Source organism: Drepanopeziza brunnea, assembly GCF_022702325.1.
Source record: "Drepanopeziza brunnea f. sp. 'multigermtubi' strain 214-2 chromosome Unknown ctg3, whole genome shotgun sequence".
In the NCBI taxonomy this organism is placed as follows: Eukaryota; Fungi; Ascomycota; class Leotiomycetes; order Helotiales; family Drepanopezizaceae; genus Drepanopeziza; species Drepanopeziza brunnea.
In genome coordinates this window covers 402,910-422,401 of record NW_027094066.1, presented here as the reverse complement: position 1 = coordinate 422,401, position 19,492 = coordinate 402,910, and the positions used below count along the sequence as shown (strand labels likewise).

The 19,492-nt window shown below is 53.3% G+C and overlaps 2 protein-coding genes across 2 annotated transcripts; both read left to right on the top strand.

Moving 5' to 3' along the window:
- Nucleotides 1-10,795: 10,795 nt before the first annotated feature.
- On the top strand, nt 10,796-14,344 carry L3040_002299 (uncharacterized protein; the record flags this gene model as incomplete). The annotated part of the gene is made up of 1 exon (XM_066155502.1): nt 10,796-14,344. One exon carries the CDS (start codon nt 10,796-10,798, stop codon nt 14,342-14,344), a length of 3,549 nt encoding a protein of 1,182 aa, XP_066012501.1.
- A 1,042-nt stretch (nt 14,345-15,386) lies between these two features.
- On the top strand, nt 15,387-18,877 carry L3040_002298 (uncharacterized protein; the record flags this gene model as incomplete). The annotated part of the gene is made up of 2 exons (XM_007289804.1): nt 15,387-17,634; nt 17,697-18,877. 2 exons carry the CDS (start codon nt 15,387-15,389, stop codon nt 18,875-18,877), a joined length of 3,429 nt encoding a protein of 1,142 aa, XP_007289866.1.
- Nucleotides 18,878-19,492: the final 615 nt, after the last annotated feature.

The following is a 19,492-nucleotide window of genomic DNA, read 5'->3' as shown; positions in this document are numbered from 1 at the left end:
CCGTCCGCCTTCTTTCCGTGGCTAGGGGGTATGTGCGGCGCGACCTCGAGCGGCGCTCACCGTAGTGCGTCCTAGACGTGCGGTAGTCATCGGGGCGCGGCGGCTCTTTACATCGATCGTAGGCTCGGCTCGGCTGGCTCGAGAGCTGTGTGTGTGTGTATGTATGTGTGTGTTCCTGTGTCAAGAGTCTCGGAGTCGGAAAGGCAGCTTACGCTGATAGATGCTGGGGAACGTCTATACATCCATACATACATACATACACTTTGTAGCCATACAACACCTGGTATTGACTTGGGCTTTGTAGCCCATCTGGTTTCCGTAACGGGGGAGCTGCGGGATATGAAGCCGTCTAGATACGAAGTTGTAGATCTTTCTTTTCCTTGGTGATTACAGTTATGTATACGACCGACTGGGCTTTAAGTGACACAAAACACACTGGCTGCTTGTAGTGGTATACTGTGTGCATTGGGGTTTCGGGAGAGGAAAGGGGAGATAGATATGATGATCTGGTTAGGAAACACGGCCAACGGGCCCAGGACGAAAGGCACAGTTTGTACGGAGTGGATATGACGCCCCTTCCGCCGCAGGAGGCGGATTACTACGACTGAGGTATGCGTGCCAACGGCTATAGCAGTAAGTACATATCTAGATATCTTCACGCCGACGACTTGAGGAGATGGTTGTGATCGAGAAGAGTCGCCACGGCGAGCCGCGGGCCAGATACACATCTTCTCCGACGGCTTATACGATGGCTTGGTGAAATGCCCTCCTCACCTTGTCCCGAGCGAGGTCAGCTGCGGCAAAGGACGCTTCCAGCGGCTACATTTCGCGCCGTGGAAGAGCTCCGCAAGCGGGCCCGCGCTTGTACTATATGTATCTGTACTGTATGTATCATGCCGACGGGTACGCCGTGCGACAATACGTAGATCGACCGCTACAGCCTACACACGATTGAACCCAGGACACACCGGATCAGGAGTCGGAGAGAGCCATGCGTGAACTGTTGTCGACCAGGAACCCCAAAGGTCGATGGATGGTCGCGGCCTAGAAACCAGAACACCTCTGGCGGCTTGTGCGATTCCTTGATGCCTCTGTCATCCGCCGACCTGAGAGCATCTTTGAATCTGCCTCCTCTTACGGCTACTCGCCACTGTCAAATTTGACCTGACGGCTAAGGAAACGCCGAAATCCGACTGACTGCCACTGCCACATATACGAAACTATCATCTTGAGAGCTACTCCCGGCGGAGGGGGAGGGACGAAGCAGACGGACGTGAACCCACCGTACAAGCGACTGACAAAAGGACGTGAACCCACTGCACAAACGACTGAAAGACACATGCATCTATCTCAAGACCTTTTCCGCCCTGCCCCGCCGAAGATCATGGCTGCGCAGCAGTGTGGCTGACCGCAGCAGAAGCAAAGCAGATAACCTGACAGCGGGAATCGAAACATGCCGCGACGGGACAACCGTTGCTTGTAGGTACCTGAGATGAAGCGTGCGTGCTGATAGGTCCTCTGTCGTTGTGTGTTGGCATACCATGCGCACCTATATCCCGTTCTCCTTCCTGGCCGCTCGCCTATCTGAAGGGGGAAGGCACCTGATGCACTGAGATCGGTGGCGAGGCTGTGAAGTGCATGCCCGTCGTCTCTCAAGCCGAACAAAGCTTCAAAGCATACGGCCGGCACAAGAAGATTAAGCGAATAGCTACCATCTCTACGACTTGGAATTCGAATTCGAATTCTAGCATCCCGTAAGCCTTTCCCGTAGAAGACCTTAAAGGAGTCGAAGGCTACCTACTACATCAAGATCAAGTAAGAAAGAAAGAAAAAGAAAAAGAAAAAAATAAAAAATACAAGAATATATATAACCAATAACGAAGCTATAAAGTACACGCAAGCACGCATGCATACATGCACATTTCCTCTCCTCCTAAGCCGAACAGAGCTTCAAAGCCTACGGCCGGCACAAGAAGATTAAGCGAATAACTACCACCTCTACGACTTGGAATTGGACTTGGAATTCGAATTCGGATTCTAGCTTCCCGTGAGCCTTTTCCCGTAGGAGACTAGGAGGAGTCGAAAGCTACTACATCAAGATCAAGTAAGAAAAAGAGAGAGAGAAAAAGAGGAGACAGAGAGTGTGTGTGCTGTGTGTATATATATATGGTCATACGCACAGCATGAAACCGAAAAAAGAAAAGAAAAAAGAAAGAAAGAAAAGAAGAAAAAAAAAAGAGAGAACCAAACCCGTGCCCTCCCCATCTCTGCTCGCAGCCGCAGCGCCACACCCAGGGAAACCGCCACGGAAGCGCAAGCAACGGCTTTCGTCGCAGACCTCGCGCCCCCAAACCGCAGGTGGGCAAGAGAGATGCAGATGAGGGATTCCGAGAGTGGGGGGGGGAGGGGGGAATGGGAGCTAGCGCTCGCTTCTTCGGTTCCTGCATATTGGCTTACTTGCATGCTGGCTTTACTTTGCTTACTTTGCTTACTTGCTTGCTAGCTTGCCTGCTTGCTTGCTAGCTTGCCTACTTACTTGCTAGCTAGCTTGCCTACTTACTTGCTTTCCTCCCTGTTGATGGTGTAGAGCGATTCGCCAACAACGGGCAAGTAAAGCCGCCAGCCGCCCGCTAAGCTGCGAGCTCGACAAACGGGCAGGCGCATGGCGACGAGGACATACTTCAACCGCGCAGCTGGTGCGGGGAGGGAGGAGCTCTCGAGGATGAGAGATGCGGGCTACCGACTCCACGCGTAGCTAGGTACCAGTTGGACCCGAGAGCCAGCATCGGGGTCCTTGGGTCTGGCGCTCGAGGGGGGGAGACGGGGTTGGAAGGTGGGCTCGGTCCGGCGGCGACGTGTGATGGATGGATTCCCTTTTGCGCATTGGGCCAGTGGCTATTGCCTGTTCGCTGGGACGAGGGGAGGCCTGGTAGCCAGCAGCTGAGGGTAGGTGTTAGGGTGATCAATGTTCGATGTTCGGTGTTGTGGATGGGAGAGATGATGTGGATGGATGGAGGGATGGATGGATGGATGGATCAGGGTGAATAAGACGTGTTAGCAATCCCGCTCGCTTATCACCGCAGCATCGAGCTTCTTGAGGTCTCGGAGTTCTGTTGGCCAGATGGAGCGAGATACTTCAAACACGTAAGAGGGAGAGAGGAGGATGTTCGGAGTACCTACCCACGGTACAGGCCTAAGTATTACCCCTCGGGGGTGCCTCCAAAGTCTAGTTTCCACCTTCAACCCCCTGGTTACCCTACCCTCGAGGGGTAATACTTACGCCTGCGACGTAGTAGATGAGGATGCCTCTGCAGGCCAGGTATTTTTTTTTCTTTTTCCTTTTCTTCCCCCCAACAAACAAGGCGTTAGAGAAGGCCCGGTATCGGGCGCCTTCGATCCTTTCACGAGCTAGGTGCCTCTTACGGACCTTCCGTTTCTCTCTTGCGGCAGCGAGCCCGTGCAGAGAGAGTTTCCAAAGCCGAAATTAGATCAATCGAGGGGGCTACTTACTAGTACAAGAGAGGACGAGCGGGTCCTAGCTCGAGGGATCTAGGAGACGGTGCTTTGCGACTCGACAGGACCGCAACTGTGCGCCGAGAGACGGCCTTTGAGCCTGTCATACCGGGAGGTACAATCGAGTCTGCGAAGCTCGCCGTCGCCGAGGTAGGTAGGTAGGTAGGTAGGTACCTAGGTACCTACCTATCGAACCTCTCCCTCGATCGGCTGCGGGAGGCTCGACCTTCGCTTTTTCCCGCTTGTTCTCTGTCGATTCGCATCTCTTTTCCAGATCGACACACTTGCTTGGGACGTTTCGGGGTGGAATGCAGCACTGGGTACCTACTACTCTTGCTCGAAGGGCGCGCCGATACGTCTCTACGATAGGTACCTAGGTAGATGCGGGCCGCCATCGAAGCATGACACCCACGCAGCGCCATCAAGGCTTCCACCGCCCACAGTTCCTGATCCATCCCCGGGAACACTTCTTTCTCCACGGCCGTCCCCGCGCTCGTGAACACCGGCCGAAACCCCCGATCTATTTACAGAAGGAGAGCCCCGGAACAGCGGCCGCGCACCGCGAGTGGTACCTACCTCCTGTCTCAAAAATAAACCGCTCCACGGGAGAAAAAAAAAAAAAAAAGCTTCACCGAACGAAACCCGTTCTAAATAGAGAGGTGGCGCGTTTCTGAAGGTTCTAGGTAAGGTACTTTGCACAAGATCCTGAAAAGGTTATACAAGATATGCATCTAAGCACAAAGGTCCGACGGAAATAGAATAGCAAGATTTCGGGCTTGAAGCTTATCCCATCGCCAAAACCGCCCTTTTCAGACCTGGTAGGTACTAGTAGTACTACAACCAATACCACGTGGGCTTAAGGTTTTCCTTTCGTATTCATTAAATGACTGAGACAAGAAGAGCGACTAAAAAAGAAAATAAAAAATATGAAAAATAAGAAGCGTGAAGGAATGCTTCTAGCACGCTAACAGGTATTAATAGCATTTTTGAAGAAAGAAAAAAAAAGAAAAAAAAATTAGGGGGACAAGCAAAAAAAAAAAAAAAAAAAAAAAAAAGGTCCCTTGTTTTCAACGGCTTACTCACTCACTCACCCCCGGCTCAAAAAGTTTCCGGGACGAGAAACGATGCTGCTTTTCCCCAGCTCGACTGACCACCGACCTACCTAGATCTCCGCTCCGTCGACCTTCCCTCCCTTTTCTGCCATTACCAGAGGCGGTGCCTCCCGTTCTCCGTACTGCATGAACACCAACAACACCAACACCACCACCACCACCACCACCACCAAACAACGCTAATCATCAAGAGGACACATCCGCCCTCCAAGCTACAGAACCAGAACGCGCCGGGTAACCTCCCTCCCGTCCTTCTCGACTCGCTAAGGTACTTATAAGATTACCTACCTACCTACCTCCGTCCAGACCCCGCCATGCCAACCCCCCAAAAAAAAAAAAAAAAACCAAACTAAACTAAACTCTCCCGTTCGGCGCAGCGCCGCGCAGAAGCGGTTCTAGCCGCCCTACGTATACGTACGTACCTACTTACAGTACAGTAGTACCGGTAGGTAATCAAACCTTCCCTCCCCCTCCCCATCTCTGCACGCAGTAGGAGATTGCATCGTCCCATTCTGGCATTCTAGCATTCTTGGGGCTCGTTCGTTCGTTCGTTCGTTCGCTCGTTCGTTTCTTCCTTCCACCTTCCACCTTCCACCTTCTACCTTCCACCTTCCTCTTCCAGACGGGGCCAGAGACCCCTGGTGCTGAAGATAGGATACCGGTATCTCCTCCTCCTCCTCCTCCTACTACTACTGTACTGCTGCTGCTACTGCGCTAAGTAAGAGGCTGAGGCGAAAGCGAAAGCGAAAGCGAGAGGGATAAAAATAAAAATAAAAATAAAAATAAAAACAAAAATAAAAATAAAAATAGAAATAGAAATAAAAATAGAAATAGAAATAAAAATAGAAATAAAAATAGAAAATTAGAAAAATAAAATAGAAACGTAGAAAATCGTGAAAAAATTAAATAGAGTAAAATCGAGGGAGAGAAGTACGCTACGGAGATTTTTCAAGATTTGGTTAGACGAAGAGAGAGAGACAGAGAGGAAGGGAGGGGGGGGGGCGATAGATAGATAGATAGATAAGGTAAGGTAGATAGATTGCATGACGACGGATGCTTTGCGTTGGCGCGGACACGGACGGAGACGGAGACGGAGACACAGACGGAGAGGAGAGGAGAGAGGAGAGGAGAGAGGAAGATAAAATAAGATAAAAGATGGAATAAGATAAAAAATAAAATAAAATAAAAGGTTCTCACGTGTGTTACTATAATTGATCAGTTCAGTCACGCGTGGATCTCCGTACGGAGGCGGAGGCGGAGGCGGAGACGGCTAGCTGGCTAACTAGCTGGCTACCGTAGCTAACTACAGTAGGTAGGTAGGTAGGTAGGTACGGACGGACGTACCGGTCGGAGGACCTGCCTGCCTGCCCCTGCCTAGAATAAAGACCGGCTGACAGGCGCGAAACAATCATGTTTAGAAGGTAGGTTGGGGAGGGGGGTTTGGGATGGGATGGGATGGAAAGAAAAATGAAGAATAAGATGGAAATAAGATGGAAAGAGAAATGAGATGGAATGAGAAAATGAGATGGAAAATGGAAAAATGGAAAATGGAAAATGGAAAATGGAAAATGGAAAATGGAAAATGGAAAATGGAAAGAAAAAAAGGAAAAATAAGATGAAAAAAGGAAAAATAAGATGAAAAACATAAAATATGGAATAGACAATAGACAATGGAAAGTAGAATCAAAACTTACGCGGAGAGGTGCTTGTTGTGTTGGGTTTGGAGGGGTGATTTGGAGAGAGAGAGAGAATCTGGAGGGAGGGAGGGAGGGAGAAGAAGAAGGGGGAGAGGAGGAAAGGAGAGGAGAGAGTAGGAGAGGAGGAGAAGCTGCCCTGCCCATGATGCCCTGCAGTATTATTCCCCAGCTGCTTACTCCATCCATACCGTACCTTACCTACAGCAGGCACCGTCCAAGAATCATCACCACCATCATCATCATCAACAACACCACCCACCAGCTTACGTAGCAGTGATGTAAGAAGCAAGGTTCTCCATCTCAAGTATACACAGTACGTAGTATCTGGGGGAAACTATGAATGGAGGAAACCCCCAATCAACAACGACGGACGTACTACGTAGTACTACGCAACGACGAAAGATCGTCGTGAAAAGCCCCTTTTACTACGACGTGAGAAACCTTCTGCTCCTCCTCCGCCGCCGCCTCCTCCTCCTTCTGCAGCTCTCCCTTCTTGGACGTTTATAGTTGGTGTCGACGAGTGCAGGCTAAAGTCGCGCGGTTTCATACAGATTCACCACTAATATAACTTCGTCGTCAAAGCGTTCAGACCCCCCCCCCCCCCCCCCCCCTCGGCGCCCTGCGACGTACGTACCTAGTAGTACGTAGTAGGTAGTAGTACTTGTTGGTAGGTGCTTAATACTTTACTTTACTTCCTCACCTCGAGGAATGTATTTTTAGGATGAGGACCGCCGGGTGCTCTTTGTCCAGAGATAGTAAAAACGTCACAGGTATTTTGAGCCTTCCTGGTTTCCAATCTTAGGGAGAGGGCGGCGGCGAAAACCCTAAACCTAAGGTACCTACTCACCTACCTACCTACCTACCTACCACCTGCCCTTAGCCATAATCGACCAGATTCTGGGAGCAAAAAGACTTTCGAGAAGGCTTTGGGATCCATACTTGGAGATTACCCTCCCAGACGAAGCCCCCTTTTCGCCTTTCAGTCTTGCGTTCGTTCTTTTATATCACCGTGCGCTATGGAGGCAAGCTGTCGGGTCTTCGCCGTCGCACGCTCCCACTCAGGCGCACGCTCGAGATGCACGGTTGCGGCGGCTCCTGTCGTTTTTCCCGCCATGAATGAAACAACCTAATGGGTTTGTTTGTTTGTTTGTTTGTTTGTTTGTTTCCAGTCCGCAGGCTGGCCTAGCGACGTGAAGAGGTAGGTGCCTTGAGGAATTCGAATTTGATTGAGGAAGTGAGGGAGAGGCTGTATTGACTCGCCAAGGGTTTGACAGATACTATAGGTAGTACGTATTTGGCTAGAAGTCGGGAGCCGGTAGTCGGTAATCGGTGCTCCAGTCGATCTAGCGGATCGATTGATCTCCGTATTGATAGCTCGAGGTAGTCTCGTCCCGGTAAGTCAGCTTCGTGGTGTGCCGTTGATGCCGTGTGCATAAGATCATTTCACAGTTGTGCGTATGAATCTGTGGTCTCCGTAATTGTAATTTGTCGGGTGCGTATCGTGCTAAGCCTCCAGCTCTTACTACGTACTTACTAGTATTTGCAGCATTGGCAGGGGTAAGGTCTTGATGGTCGCTCGTGACGCAGTGGATCAGGGACCAAGGCAGTCGGTATCAGTACCGTAGATAGGTAGGAAATGTTGGAGGTCGTCTTGCTCGGTGGCACGGAGGAGAAGTCGTGCCTTTATGTGACCGATGGGTCCTCGTTCATTTGTGTGTTCGTCTGCTGGGTTGTTGGTTGATACTGGGTGTCTGGGTGTCTGGGTATGGGTGTCTGTGTTTCTGAATGTATAAATGTAGATATGTATATATACATATATATATATATATACACACATATGTATACATATATACCTACACATAGGAGTATATACATATATATACACATATGGTATAGCGTGCCGTCCCAAGCCATGTGTTCCGTTTCGTCTATTGCGTCGGCACGTCGTCCGGAGTACAGATATGCTGGCTGCACGTCCGAGTGCCCGGGTGCAGACCGATGTAGGTACGTACGTAGTACGTACTACTACGGAGCGGATAGACGGTCGATTATTTCCCATGCCTCGAAGAAAGTGGAGTTGTATTTCCCATGCCTCAACCCACTTTTTGAGTGGGCCCGCCCAGCCAAATCTACTCGCTGCTTAACGCTACATTTAACGACCTCGGCTTCGGTATACTCGATTCTGATATAGATACAGATCTATTTAAGTAGCGCGCTCGTTACAACTACGACGTTCGAATTAAGGAAGCTACGGTATCGGTATAGTAAAGAAAACATATATGCTTTGATCGTGTTCTTTATATAAGACCGTTAGTTGCGCGGATAGCGTATCTTTTGGAATTGATTCTTAAGCTGATATCTATAACTAAAAACATATATATGTCTTCAATTCGCGATCAGGTTCAGCGCTATATCGAGATCCGTAAGCGATAAAATTGTATTTATTTATTTCTATTAATTTTTTCCAAAAATTTTAAATGTGAATAGCTTTAAAATTACAATCTAGAACTTCAAAAAATAATTCTAGTATAAGCGGCATTACTGAAAAAATTTTCTTGTATAGAGCAGCGAGTAGATTTGGCTAGGCGGGCCCACTCAAAAAGTGGGTTGAGGCATGGGAAATACAACTCCACTTTCTTCGAGGCATGGGAAATAATCGACCCGGATAGACTGAGCCAAGCTCGCGAGGTAGACCCGGAAATGAAGAGCTGCCGCTTTTGGCAACGATTTCTATTGTCAAACACGCCAGCAAGGGGTGGGGGTGGATCTGGGCCTGGGCCTGGGCTGAGGAGGGCTGAGTAGGGAGTAGGTCGTGGGTAGTGGGTAGTGGGTAGTGGGCAGTGGAGAGGAGCAGTCCTCCCTCCCTACAAGTTCTGGTAGAATATTGTAGAATAATGGAAAGAAATTGATTGATGAACGATTACGCTTCGACTACCTACTACTACTACGTATATAACACAACCAGGGAGGAACGAAAGGAGGACAAAGTCAGAAGTCAGGAGTCAGGAGGCCTGTCATACCACCAGCTACTACTAGCTACCCAGTAGTACGACCGCGTCACGAGGTACCGGTACCGGTACCGGTACCGTCCGTCTCAACTTTGGGCTCCCAATCCCATCCGAACCCCCATCGATCGCCTCCATCATCTAGTCGTACCTACCGGTACGGTATGCCCATCACATCTGTCTGTATCCACTTTGCTTTGACCTACCACTACTTACGGTACGGGTGGTGAAATAGTAGTAGGTAAAATACTACCACTTGTGGAAGAAAAAAAAAACAGTCACGATTTACTCGTACCTGGCCGAGTCCAGCCTAGCCTAGCCTAGCCGTGCCTAGCCTTGCCTAGTCTTGCCTAGCCTCACTCCAAGTACATATTAGCCTCACTCCAAGTACTTATTTAACCTAACTGTATTGGCTACCCCATAATTATTGGCTTTTATTACCCACCCTCCCATCCCCACCCCCTAACTCCGTCTCTGAAAATCAATCGTCTCGCTCGAACCCAACCAACCCGACCCCCCCCCCCCCCGACCCCCCCCCGACCCCCCGACCCCCCAGAACCCACCCCCGTCCACCCCCGACCCCCCCCCCCCGACCTGGCCGCTGTCCGGACGTTCTTACCAAATCACCGACCGGACCCCAACGCTAACACAACGCCATCCCAAATCTCCCTCGCTCGTTTTCATCTCACCCTCTCTTACCCGCTCGCTCTTCATCATCGCGCAATCCTCCCTCCTCACCCTCACCCTCACCCTCACCCTCCCCCTCCTCCCACTCCTACTCCCACTCCCACTCTGCAGTGCCTCCCCCCCCTCCTTCGAATACATACATAGGCAGACGGCCACACTTGGCCCGCCGCAGACGAGAACGGATAATGGTTGCGGGCGAACTGTTGATCACGACCGAATCGACCAGCACGAACTCGAAAACCCGTCCCCATCCCCCACGGCGATTTCTCGTCACGACGCTCATTTGAGAAGATTGCGCTGCCAACTATCACGCCTCGATCGCTATCATAATCTCCGCACAGTGAGTGCGCTCATGCTCATACTCGCTCCCCATCACACCTCGAAGGATGGCTCTCCGAAGACGCTTTGTTTGCTCCCTGCGTTGGGTGGGTGACACTCGGCGCGGCCTGCGGTGCTGCGAAAAAGGCTGGCCGCTGCGATGTTGCTCATTCCTGCCTACGAGCGCGTCTAGAGCCCCCCCCGACGCATCTCTTCCCCCCCCCCCCCCCCATGATCTCGTTTGTTTTCGAAGGACACTTGCTGACTTCACTCTCGACAGACCATTTGACATTTTTGTCAAGTACACTCGTTACATAGCATCTACGTTTACAGTAGGTGGCTCCTCGGCCGCTGGCAATCCTGTCCACTGACTCCATCCCGTCTAGATTTTATACCTTACTTTCCTACATTCCCCAGACTCTTCCAACACATACCAACGCGAATATCTATACCAATTGCCACGATGCATACACCGACGCTACTAGTTTCCTCCGCGGCTGTGCTCTCAACTTTCGCCGCCGCAGTGCCCCAACGGCCTAAATTTTATTTCCCCAGACAGATCAAGAGACAATATGAGAACGGGACGATACCGTCTGTATCGCAAAAGACGAGCCAAGATATCGTCATCACCTCGTCTTCCTCCATGTCAAGACCGTCGATGTCCGATGTCCTGCCTACGATCACGCAAGATCCTAGTATTTACGACCCGAAAGTACCCTCGACTACCGTCGATCCCAAGACCCCAAAGTCGGAGAAGAAGTCAACCCAACCACCAGTTTATATGCCGGAACCCACCACAAGCCAGGGATTCGTGGGCTTCGTTACCACATCGACGGAGCCTGAAGTGTCGCTCACGGAGAGCCTTCCGAAGACGACTTTTCAACCTACTCAGAGCCCACCACGGAAGCCGGCATCTTCTTCTAAGGGTACTTCTTCAGATTCTCGGCCGACTTACGGTCCGCCGCCGCCCCCGCCGCCCCCGCCTCCGGAGACTGCTGTTCGGTCTACTTACAGCCCATCGCCAGAGCCGTCGATTTCCTCATCCGGAGGTCTGCCAAAGAGCATTGTTAAGCCTACGTACACCCCACCACCGAAGCCTACGTACATCCCCGGGCCAGAGGCGGCGATTCCCTCCATGGGAGGTGTGCCAGAGAGCATTGTTCAGCCTACGTACAGCCCACCACCGAAGCCTACGTACAACCCCGGGCCAGAGGCGGCGACTCCCTCCGTAGGAGGTGTGCCAGAGAGCATTGTTAAGCCTACGTACAGCCCACCACCGAAGCCTACGTACGTCCCCGGGCCAGAGGCGGCGATTCCCTCCATGGGAGGTGTGCCAGAGAGCATTGTTCAGCCTACGTACAGCCCACCACCGAAGCCTACGTACAACCCCGGGCCAGAGGCGGCGACTCCCTCCATGGGAGGTGTACCAGAGAGCATTGTTAAGCCTACGTACAGCCCACCACCAAAGCCTACGTACGTCCCCGGGCCAGAGGCGGCGACTCCCTCCATGGGAGGTGTACCAGAGAGCATTGTTCAGCCTACGTACAGCCCACCACCAAAGCCTACGTACATCCCCGGGCCAGAGGCGGCGATTCCCTCCATGGGAGGTGTGCCAGAGAGCATTGTTAAGCCTACGTACAGCCCACCACCGAAGCCTACGTACGTCCCCGGGCCAGAGGCGGCGATTCCCTCCATGGGAGGTGTACCAGAGAGCATTGTTCAGCCTACGTACAGCCCATCGCGAGAGCCTGCTGTCTCATCAACCGAGCCTCTTCCGGAGAGACCTACTTACGGCCCGCAGGAGCCGCCGGTTTCGGACAAGGGCAACCTTCCTCCCACTATCGTTCAACCTACTCCCAGCAAATCAAAGGGGCCGCCGGCACCTACGGGGAAATTTCCGCCGAAGATCGTGCAGCCTACTCCCAGTCCACCACAACAACCGGCCGCTTCGTCTACGTCCGCGGGGGGAATAACTTTTGGGCCAGGAGGAATCTTGACATATGAGAATCCCCCCGCTACAAGCTCTCTTCCTAAAGAAGCTTTGAGCAGCCAAAGCCTTGATGGTGGGGCTTCGTTCCCTGGGCCTGGACCGGCCACGAGCGAAGGCTATGTTCCAATTGCAACTCTCACAGGGACTAGGCCAGTTGTCACAAGTGAGGGCTCCAGTCCATCTGTTACACCCGAGGGCTATATTCCTGCGCCAACCACCACACCTGGTATCCGCCCTCCCGTGGGAAGTGCGATCTCAGGGCCTAACGGCAAGCCTGAGTCCTACGCCCCATCAAGCACCCTTGGTACAGGAGCCAACTCAGGGTATCCCGTTAAATCGAACAAGGAAGAGCCTTCCGCACCAGCCAATGGGAATGTGAATTATCCCCCTGGCGCTTCTACAACACGGCCTGATGTCGAGAAGCCCACATATCCTCCTGGCGTCCCACCAGGCACATCTCCCGAATCCTCTGGTCTAGGGAGCATTCTCTCAAGTATGTTGGGCCCTGCTACAAGCGCTCCTGGACCCGCACCCCCGGGCCCCAGTTACCCAGCTGGAACTCCCCCAGCCTCTTTACCCGGACCTCCTAAAACGACTCGGCCGACCAACGATGTGGAATCTAACGGCGTACCTGCAAGTCATGTCACACCGGGTGCTGCTGGATACCCGACCATCAATCCTACAATTATGGCATCAGACAGTACAGTGATCGCGCCTCCTACGAACACTCGTCCCGCAAGCGAATCTAAGCTCCCCAGTGGATATGTACCCGGCCCCGGTCTGTCTACAGAATACGGCACTCATCCTACAGAGGTACCGAATGGATCGTCCGGCATCGCGTCCGCCTCGAAACCCCCCACCGAGTATCCGGTCGGGCCAAACACCGTGGTCCCACCGACTCTATCGCCCTCTCGGACAAGTGCTGGACCAGATGAGACTCCCTTCCCTATTTACGTCCCATCCGCTCCGCCAACCTCAATTCCAAATTCTGCGCCATCTCCTTCAGTTCCTCCAACGAGTGTACTTGGTCCATCGCCATCAGCTCCGGAAACGATCCTCCCAACAACGACCAACCCCGGGTCGACCATGTGGCTCCCCTCTACAATCATTGCACAATACTCGGCGAGCGTGCCCGCTGGACACAGTCTTCCACCGCAGCCAACTGGAATCAGCAGTGCTTTGCCCAGAGTCATTTCCAATCCCAATGCTACCAAGCAGCCTGAAGATACCACTTTGATCCAACTCGGCTTCTTGTACCCCTTGAACTACCAATTTGTCGTGGAAAACCCCATGTCATCTGTCCAGATCTTTGAATATCTGCCCATTGGCATTGCCAGTGGCCTGGGATTGAGGAAGGAGCAAATCATGATGCATTCCCTGGTTCCGTTGGACACCACTGCTCGCATGAACTATATCACCACCTTGGCATTGGCATACATTCCCACCAACATGGTCAACACACTTGCCTTGGATCTGCACCTACCAACATCTCCCCTTTACAATAACCCGGATCCCAGTATCAACACTCTGATGAACTACATCAACCCGGCCATTCCTTTGACTCCTGGCTCCACTATGGATGCTGGTGGGTCATCGGGCATGGGTAGCGGTGATTCGCCTGGATCTGGTGACGACTCCGACAAAGACAACGATGAAAACGACGTGTTCGGCGACACCAATCAGCAAAATCAAACTGCTGGAAGGACTGGGGCAACAGCTGGCATTGCCATGGCTGCCATCGGATGCTCCGCAGCGTACGGAGCAGCCATGTTCTTGGTTGCACGGAGATATAAGAGACGCAAGCAAAATCACCGCAGATCAAGCTCTATGGCCGCTGGTGAGATGAGCCAGTCTGGCAGCCCAGCACTCATGGGAGGCGCGTATATGTCAGGTGGACGAAATACTCCTGGGATCAATGGTCGTGACAGAAACAGTAGGGGCAGTGGACGGACTGGTGCCTCTGCACGGACCCAACAGATCTCGGCCCCCATGATGGCCGAGAACTCCCTCGGCTGGAACTGAGTGACCAACCATATACCGGCTCGCCAAATTTTTTTTCAGACCTCCCTCAGATACCCAGCATCACCCGCCGCACCGGAACATCTTCCTCTCGATTGCCTCTACAATACAATACCACGTCATATACAGCCCGCCGCTGGATGATCCACTAGAAATCGTCTCTTCGCATTTTCTTGTCATCAGCCGCTCATTTGCCGTTGGTAAACGCTCCATACCCTACATCTTGAAGGATCTCGCGTCACTTTTTTTCGACCGTGATCTGATGTGGGACTTTTTGTTTTATTTGTCAAGAAAGAGAGCCTGGAGGGACGGAAATGGACTTGGGATTGGGCGGGGTATAGGAGGATTTGTATTTATTATGATCTTGATCCGATCGATGAAAATGGATTCCAGTAAAAAGTCCACCTTTATTGGTCTGGTTGCTTCGTGGTGTGAATGGCGGGAAGTTGTAGTAGACATGGGAGATTTTGTAATGGCAGGTGAATTAATAATGTACATTTGAACTGAACGGGGCGAAGACTTTCTCGGTTACTGTCATGACAGCTCAGGGCAGTGCTGTGGGATAGCTCACACCATGTCCAGTCTACTAATAAACCTTATTTCTAATTGCGAAACGGCCCTCTGCCAAAGCCGAACCTCTTCCTGTCGACTTGGACTCGCACGGGGGCCGTCCCGGATCTGGTAGCGATCGCGCAGGCTCGAGGCTGAGGCTAAGGCGGAGCCTGAGGCTGAGGCGGTTCAGTTATTTACTGTAGTTGCTGTGCCGACCGGCACGAGAAAAACACCCGTCCCAAGCAAGTTCGAGGAGCGCGCGCATCGTCTCAAGTTACAACAACCCCTTCTGGACTCACCAATTGCTATCATATTCTACACAGCTCAGGTTGCCTCGAAAATCGATATCAGCTCGACGCAGATTCAAGTGAAAAAAAATCAAGTCAAATCAGTCACTGGTTCTCCAGCTCAGCTCAGCCCAGCCGCATGAGCTCGACCTGAAGTAAACATTCAGCATTCCTTCAGACGCGCAACCCACAACACCCGTCGCGAGATGGATCACAGCGCCCCCGGGCATCCGCCCATGTACTCGGAAGCTCCGTCCTACAGCGAAGCTACATATGAAGAGGTGCCTAGCTATGGTGACGAGCACATTTCCACCCCCACGGGCCAGCCTAGTAGCTCGTCGCACATCCGCTTGTTGACATCCGTCGATGAGCTGGAGCCGGAGGGACGTCCGTATGTATCACCCTCTCAGAGTCAGAGCCAAGTTCCTGCCCCTCTCAAGGTCAAGCTGCAGAGGAAGCAGAAAGAGCCTGTGCTGGTCACGTCGGCACTCCGGCATCTTGCTACTCCAGGGCGTCTGTCGACGCCAGCGCACCTCACGGCTCTCAAGGAAGAAGAGGAAGCCATCTCCGCAAGCAAGCGCAAGGCTCTGCAGACGGAGACCATGGACCCGCATCTTCTGCCCCCCGTGCCGGCCGGCCCCTCGCGTAGGAGATCGCTGAGGCACCCCATCAAGTCCCCTTTGTCGCAGCTCGAGAACGAGCTCATGCTTCAACGAGACGCCAGCTTACACAAGAATTCATATAGGCACTACACGCCGCAGCGCAGGTCCTACCAGCCGTCCGTCGACTCCGACCGCGCCCCGAGCATCATCGACACGGCGCCGACCATGCCGCCGCCCGGCTCCTCATACATGCCCTACCTGCCGAGCGGGAGGACGAGTCCGACGAGGAGCTGGAGTCCGAGTAGAAGCAGCGCAGACTACGCGAGGCCGCCGCCGCCGAACTGCAATTTCGAGCCGAGTGAGTTGAACGGGAGCTCGAGACCAGGAACGCCCAGTAGTCGGTATGGAGGCAGTCCAAGAAGACCGCTACCACCTGCGCCGCTCTTCTCCGGCCCCGGGGCCGGGGCAAGGAACTCGGCCTTTACGGATGATGCGACCATCTTGATCCCATTGGAGAACGATATCGGAGATGGTGATGATGTGTTCGGGCCGCCTAGTCCTACCAAGAGAAGGTCGGGATTGGGGAGGCGGGATTCGTACATGACGACCGATACGCTGCACAACGACGGTGAGGGGGAGGGGGACGGGGAAGGGGGAGGGGAGGACCAGGACTACGAGCACTACGGCCCGGCGCCGGATGGGAAACAGGAGCGTCGAGGCGCGAGGCAGGCACAGATGGCGAAGAAAGAGGTGAAGCTCATTAACGGCGAGCTGATCCTCGAGTGTAAGATCCCGACGATCCTGTACAGTTTCCTACCGCGAAGAGACGAGGTCGAGTTCACGCATATGCGCTACACGGCCGTCACCTGCGACCCTGACGATTTCGTGTCGAAGGGGTATCAGCTGCGCCAGAACATCGGGTCGACGGCCAGGGAGACGGAGCTGTTCATCTGCGTCACCATGTACAACGAGAACGAGATCGACTTTACGCGGACCATGCACGCGGTGATGAAGAACGTGTCGCACTTCTGCTCGCGCTCGAAATCTCGCACCTGGGGCGAGAACGGGTGGCAGAAGATCGTCGTCTGTGTGATTGCCGACGGGCGACAGAAGGTCAATCCGAGGACGCTGGACGCGCTGGCGGCGATGGGCGTGTACCAGGATGGCATTGCGAAGAACTTGGTCAATCAGAAGGAGGTCCAGGCTCATCTCTACGAGTATACGACGCAGGTGTCGCTCGACTCGGATCTGAAGTTCAAGGGGGCGGAGAAGGGCATCGTGCCTGTGCAGATGGTGTTTTGCATGAAGGAGAAGAATGCGAAGAAGCTGAATTCGCACCGCTGGTTCTTCAATGCTTTTGGCCGCGCCCTGACGCCGAACATCTGTATCCTGCTGGACGTCGGCACGAAACCGGGGGGCAACTCGCTGTACCATCTTTGGAAGGCATTCGACACGGACTCCAACGTCGCAGGCGCCTGTGGAGAGATCAAAGCCATGAAGGGGAAGTACGGCACGGGCCTGCTCAACCCTCTGGTCGCCTCGCAGAACTTCGAGTACAAGCTTTCGAATATCCTCGACAAGCCGCTCGAGTCGGTGTTCGGATATATCACCGTGTTGCCGGGAGCGTTGAGTGCCTACCGGTACCATGCGCTGCAGAATGACCATACGGGCCATGGACCGCTGAGTCAGTACTTCAAAGGAGAGACGCTGCATGGACAGAACGCGGACGTGTTTACGGCGAACATGTACTTGGCCGAGGATCGAATCCTGTGTTGGGAGCTGGTGGCGAAGAGGGATGAGAGATGGGTCTTGAAGTATGTGAAGAGCTGTACGGGGGAGACGGACGTGCCTGGTAAGTTCTGCTCTCTCGCTCCGCTGGCCGAAGGACCCAGACTGACGTGAACCCCTATGTAGACGCTGTCCCCGAATTCATCTCCCAGCGCAGAAGATGGCTCAACGGCGCGTTCTTTGCCGCCGTCTACTCCCTCGTCCATTTCCGCCAGATCTGGAATACAGACCACACCGTGGGCCGGAAAATCCTCCTCCACATCGAGTTCGTCTACCAGTTCATCCAGCTGATCTTCACCTACTTCTCCCTCGCCAACTTCTACCTGACCTTCTACTTCGTCGCCGGCTCCCTCTCGGACCCGACCATCGATCCCTTCGGCCGCAACGTGGGGAAGGTCATCTTTGTCATCCTGCGCTACACATGTATCCTCCTCATCGCAACTCAGTTCATCCTGAGTATGGGCAACCGGCCTCAGGGTGCCAAGAAGCTCTACCTCTACAGCATGATCCTCTACGGCATCATCATGATCTACACCATCTTCGCCTCGTTCTGGATCATCATCAAGCAGTTCCAGGATTCCGCTTTCACGATTGGGAGCAACGCCTTCACGACGCTCTTCGTCTCGCTCGCCTCCACCATCGGCCTCTACTTCCTGATGTCCTTCCTCTACCTCGACCCCTGGCACATGTTCACGTCCTCGGTTCAGTACTTCGTCCTCCTCCCGTCGTACATCTGCACGCTGCAGGTCTACGCCTTCTGCAACACGCACGACATCTCCTGGGGCACCAAGGGCGACAACGTGATCCACACGGACCTCGGGGCCGCGACGGGCCACGGCAAATCGGCCACGGTGGAGCTCGAGATGCCGTCGGAGCAGCTCGACATCGACTCGGGCTACGACGAGGCGCTGCGCAACCTGCGCGACCGGCTCGAGGTGCCCGTGGTGCCCGTGTCGGAGGCGCAGCAGCAGGAGGACTACTACAAGTCGGTGCGCACCTACATGGTGGTGTGCTGGCTCGTCTCGAACGCCATCCTCGCCATGGCCGTCAGCGAGACGTACGGGACGGGCCACGTCGGCGACAACGCCTACCTCAAGATCGTGCTGTGGTCGGTGGCGAGCTTGGCGCTCTTCCGCGCGCTGGGCAGCGGCGCCTTCGGCGTCATCAACTGCGTCGAGGCGTGCGTCGAGGGCCGGGTCAAGTTCAGCATGAAGGCGCCCAAGTGGATGGGCGGCTTCGGGGAGAAGGTCGGCGAGAAGTGGAGGGATGGCGTGAGTAGCATCGGGAGCCGGACGTCGAAGTCTTGAGGCGACGCCTTGGTAGACTGCGTGTACCGGTCTGGTTGTCTTTCGGGGGTGGGTGTGATTCCATTCGGGGGGGAGGGGGGGTAACGAGTTGGGATTTGGATAGGATAGCATGCGTGGATGGATTTTCTTGATGAAAAGGGACTTAATCTGGTGACGAGGGGGGATACACGAGAAACGAGATTGGTTTTAGGAGGGAGAGGGGAGAAAGGGAGGGAGGGAGAAAGGAGCGGATTTAACGTGACGAACACGAGCTACTCTTCTGTCCTTGGACCTGAGACGAGCAGAACGGTCGATCCTCTTCTGCAGTCTCTCTTCCAAGTGCGATATTTGATCCTGGCACGCAGAGATATACATCATGCCTTCGCGTTTGGAGAATCTGGCGTTGCTTTCTTTTTTTTTCCCTGGCGTTGTGGATGGAATGGAGTCCTTCACGGTAGAGAATAATAGATGGGCGGGTGGGCAGGTGTGGATCGGTTGGCAAATGAGTGGGATATGGGGTATGTAGTATGTAGTAGTAGGTAAGAAAGGAAGTAAGTAAGTAAGTAAGTAGTAGGTAACGATTAGTAGGAAATTGAAATTGAGATTGAGATTGAAATCGGGATTGAAATTGGGATT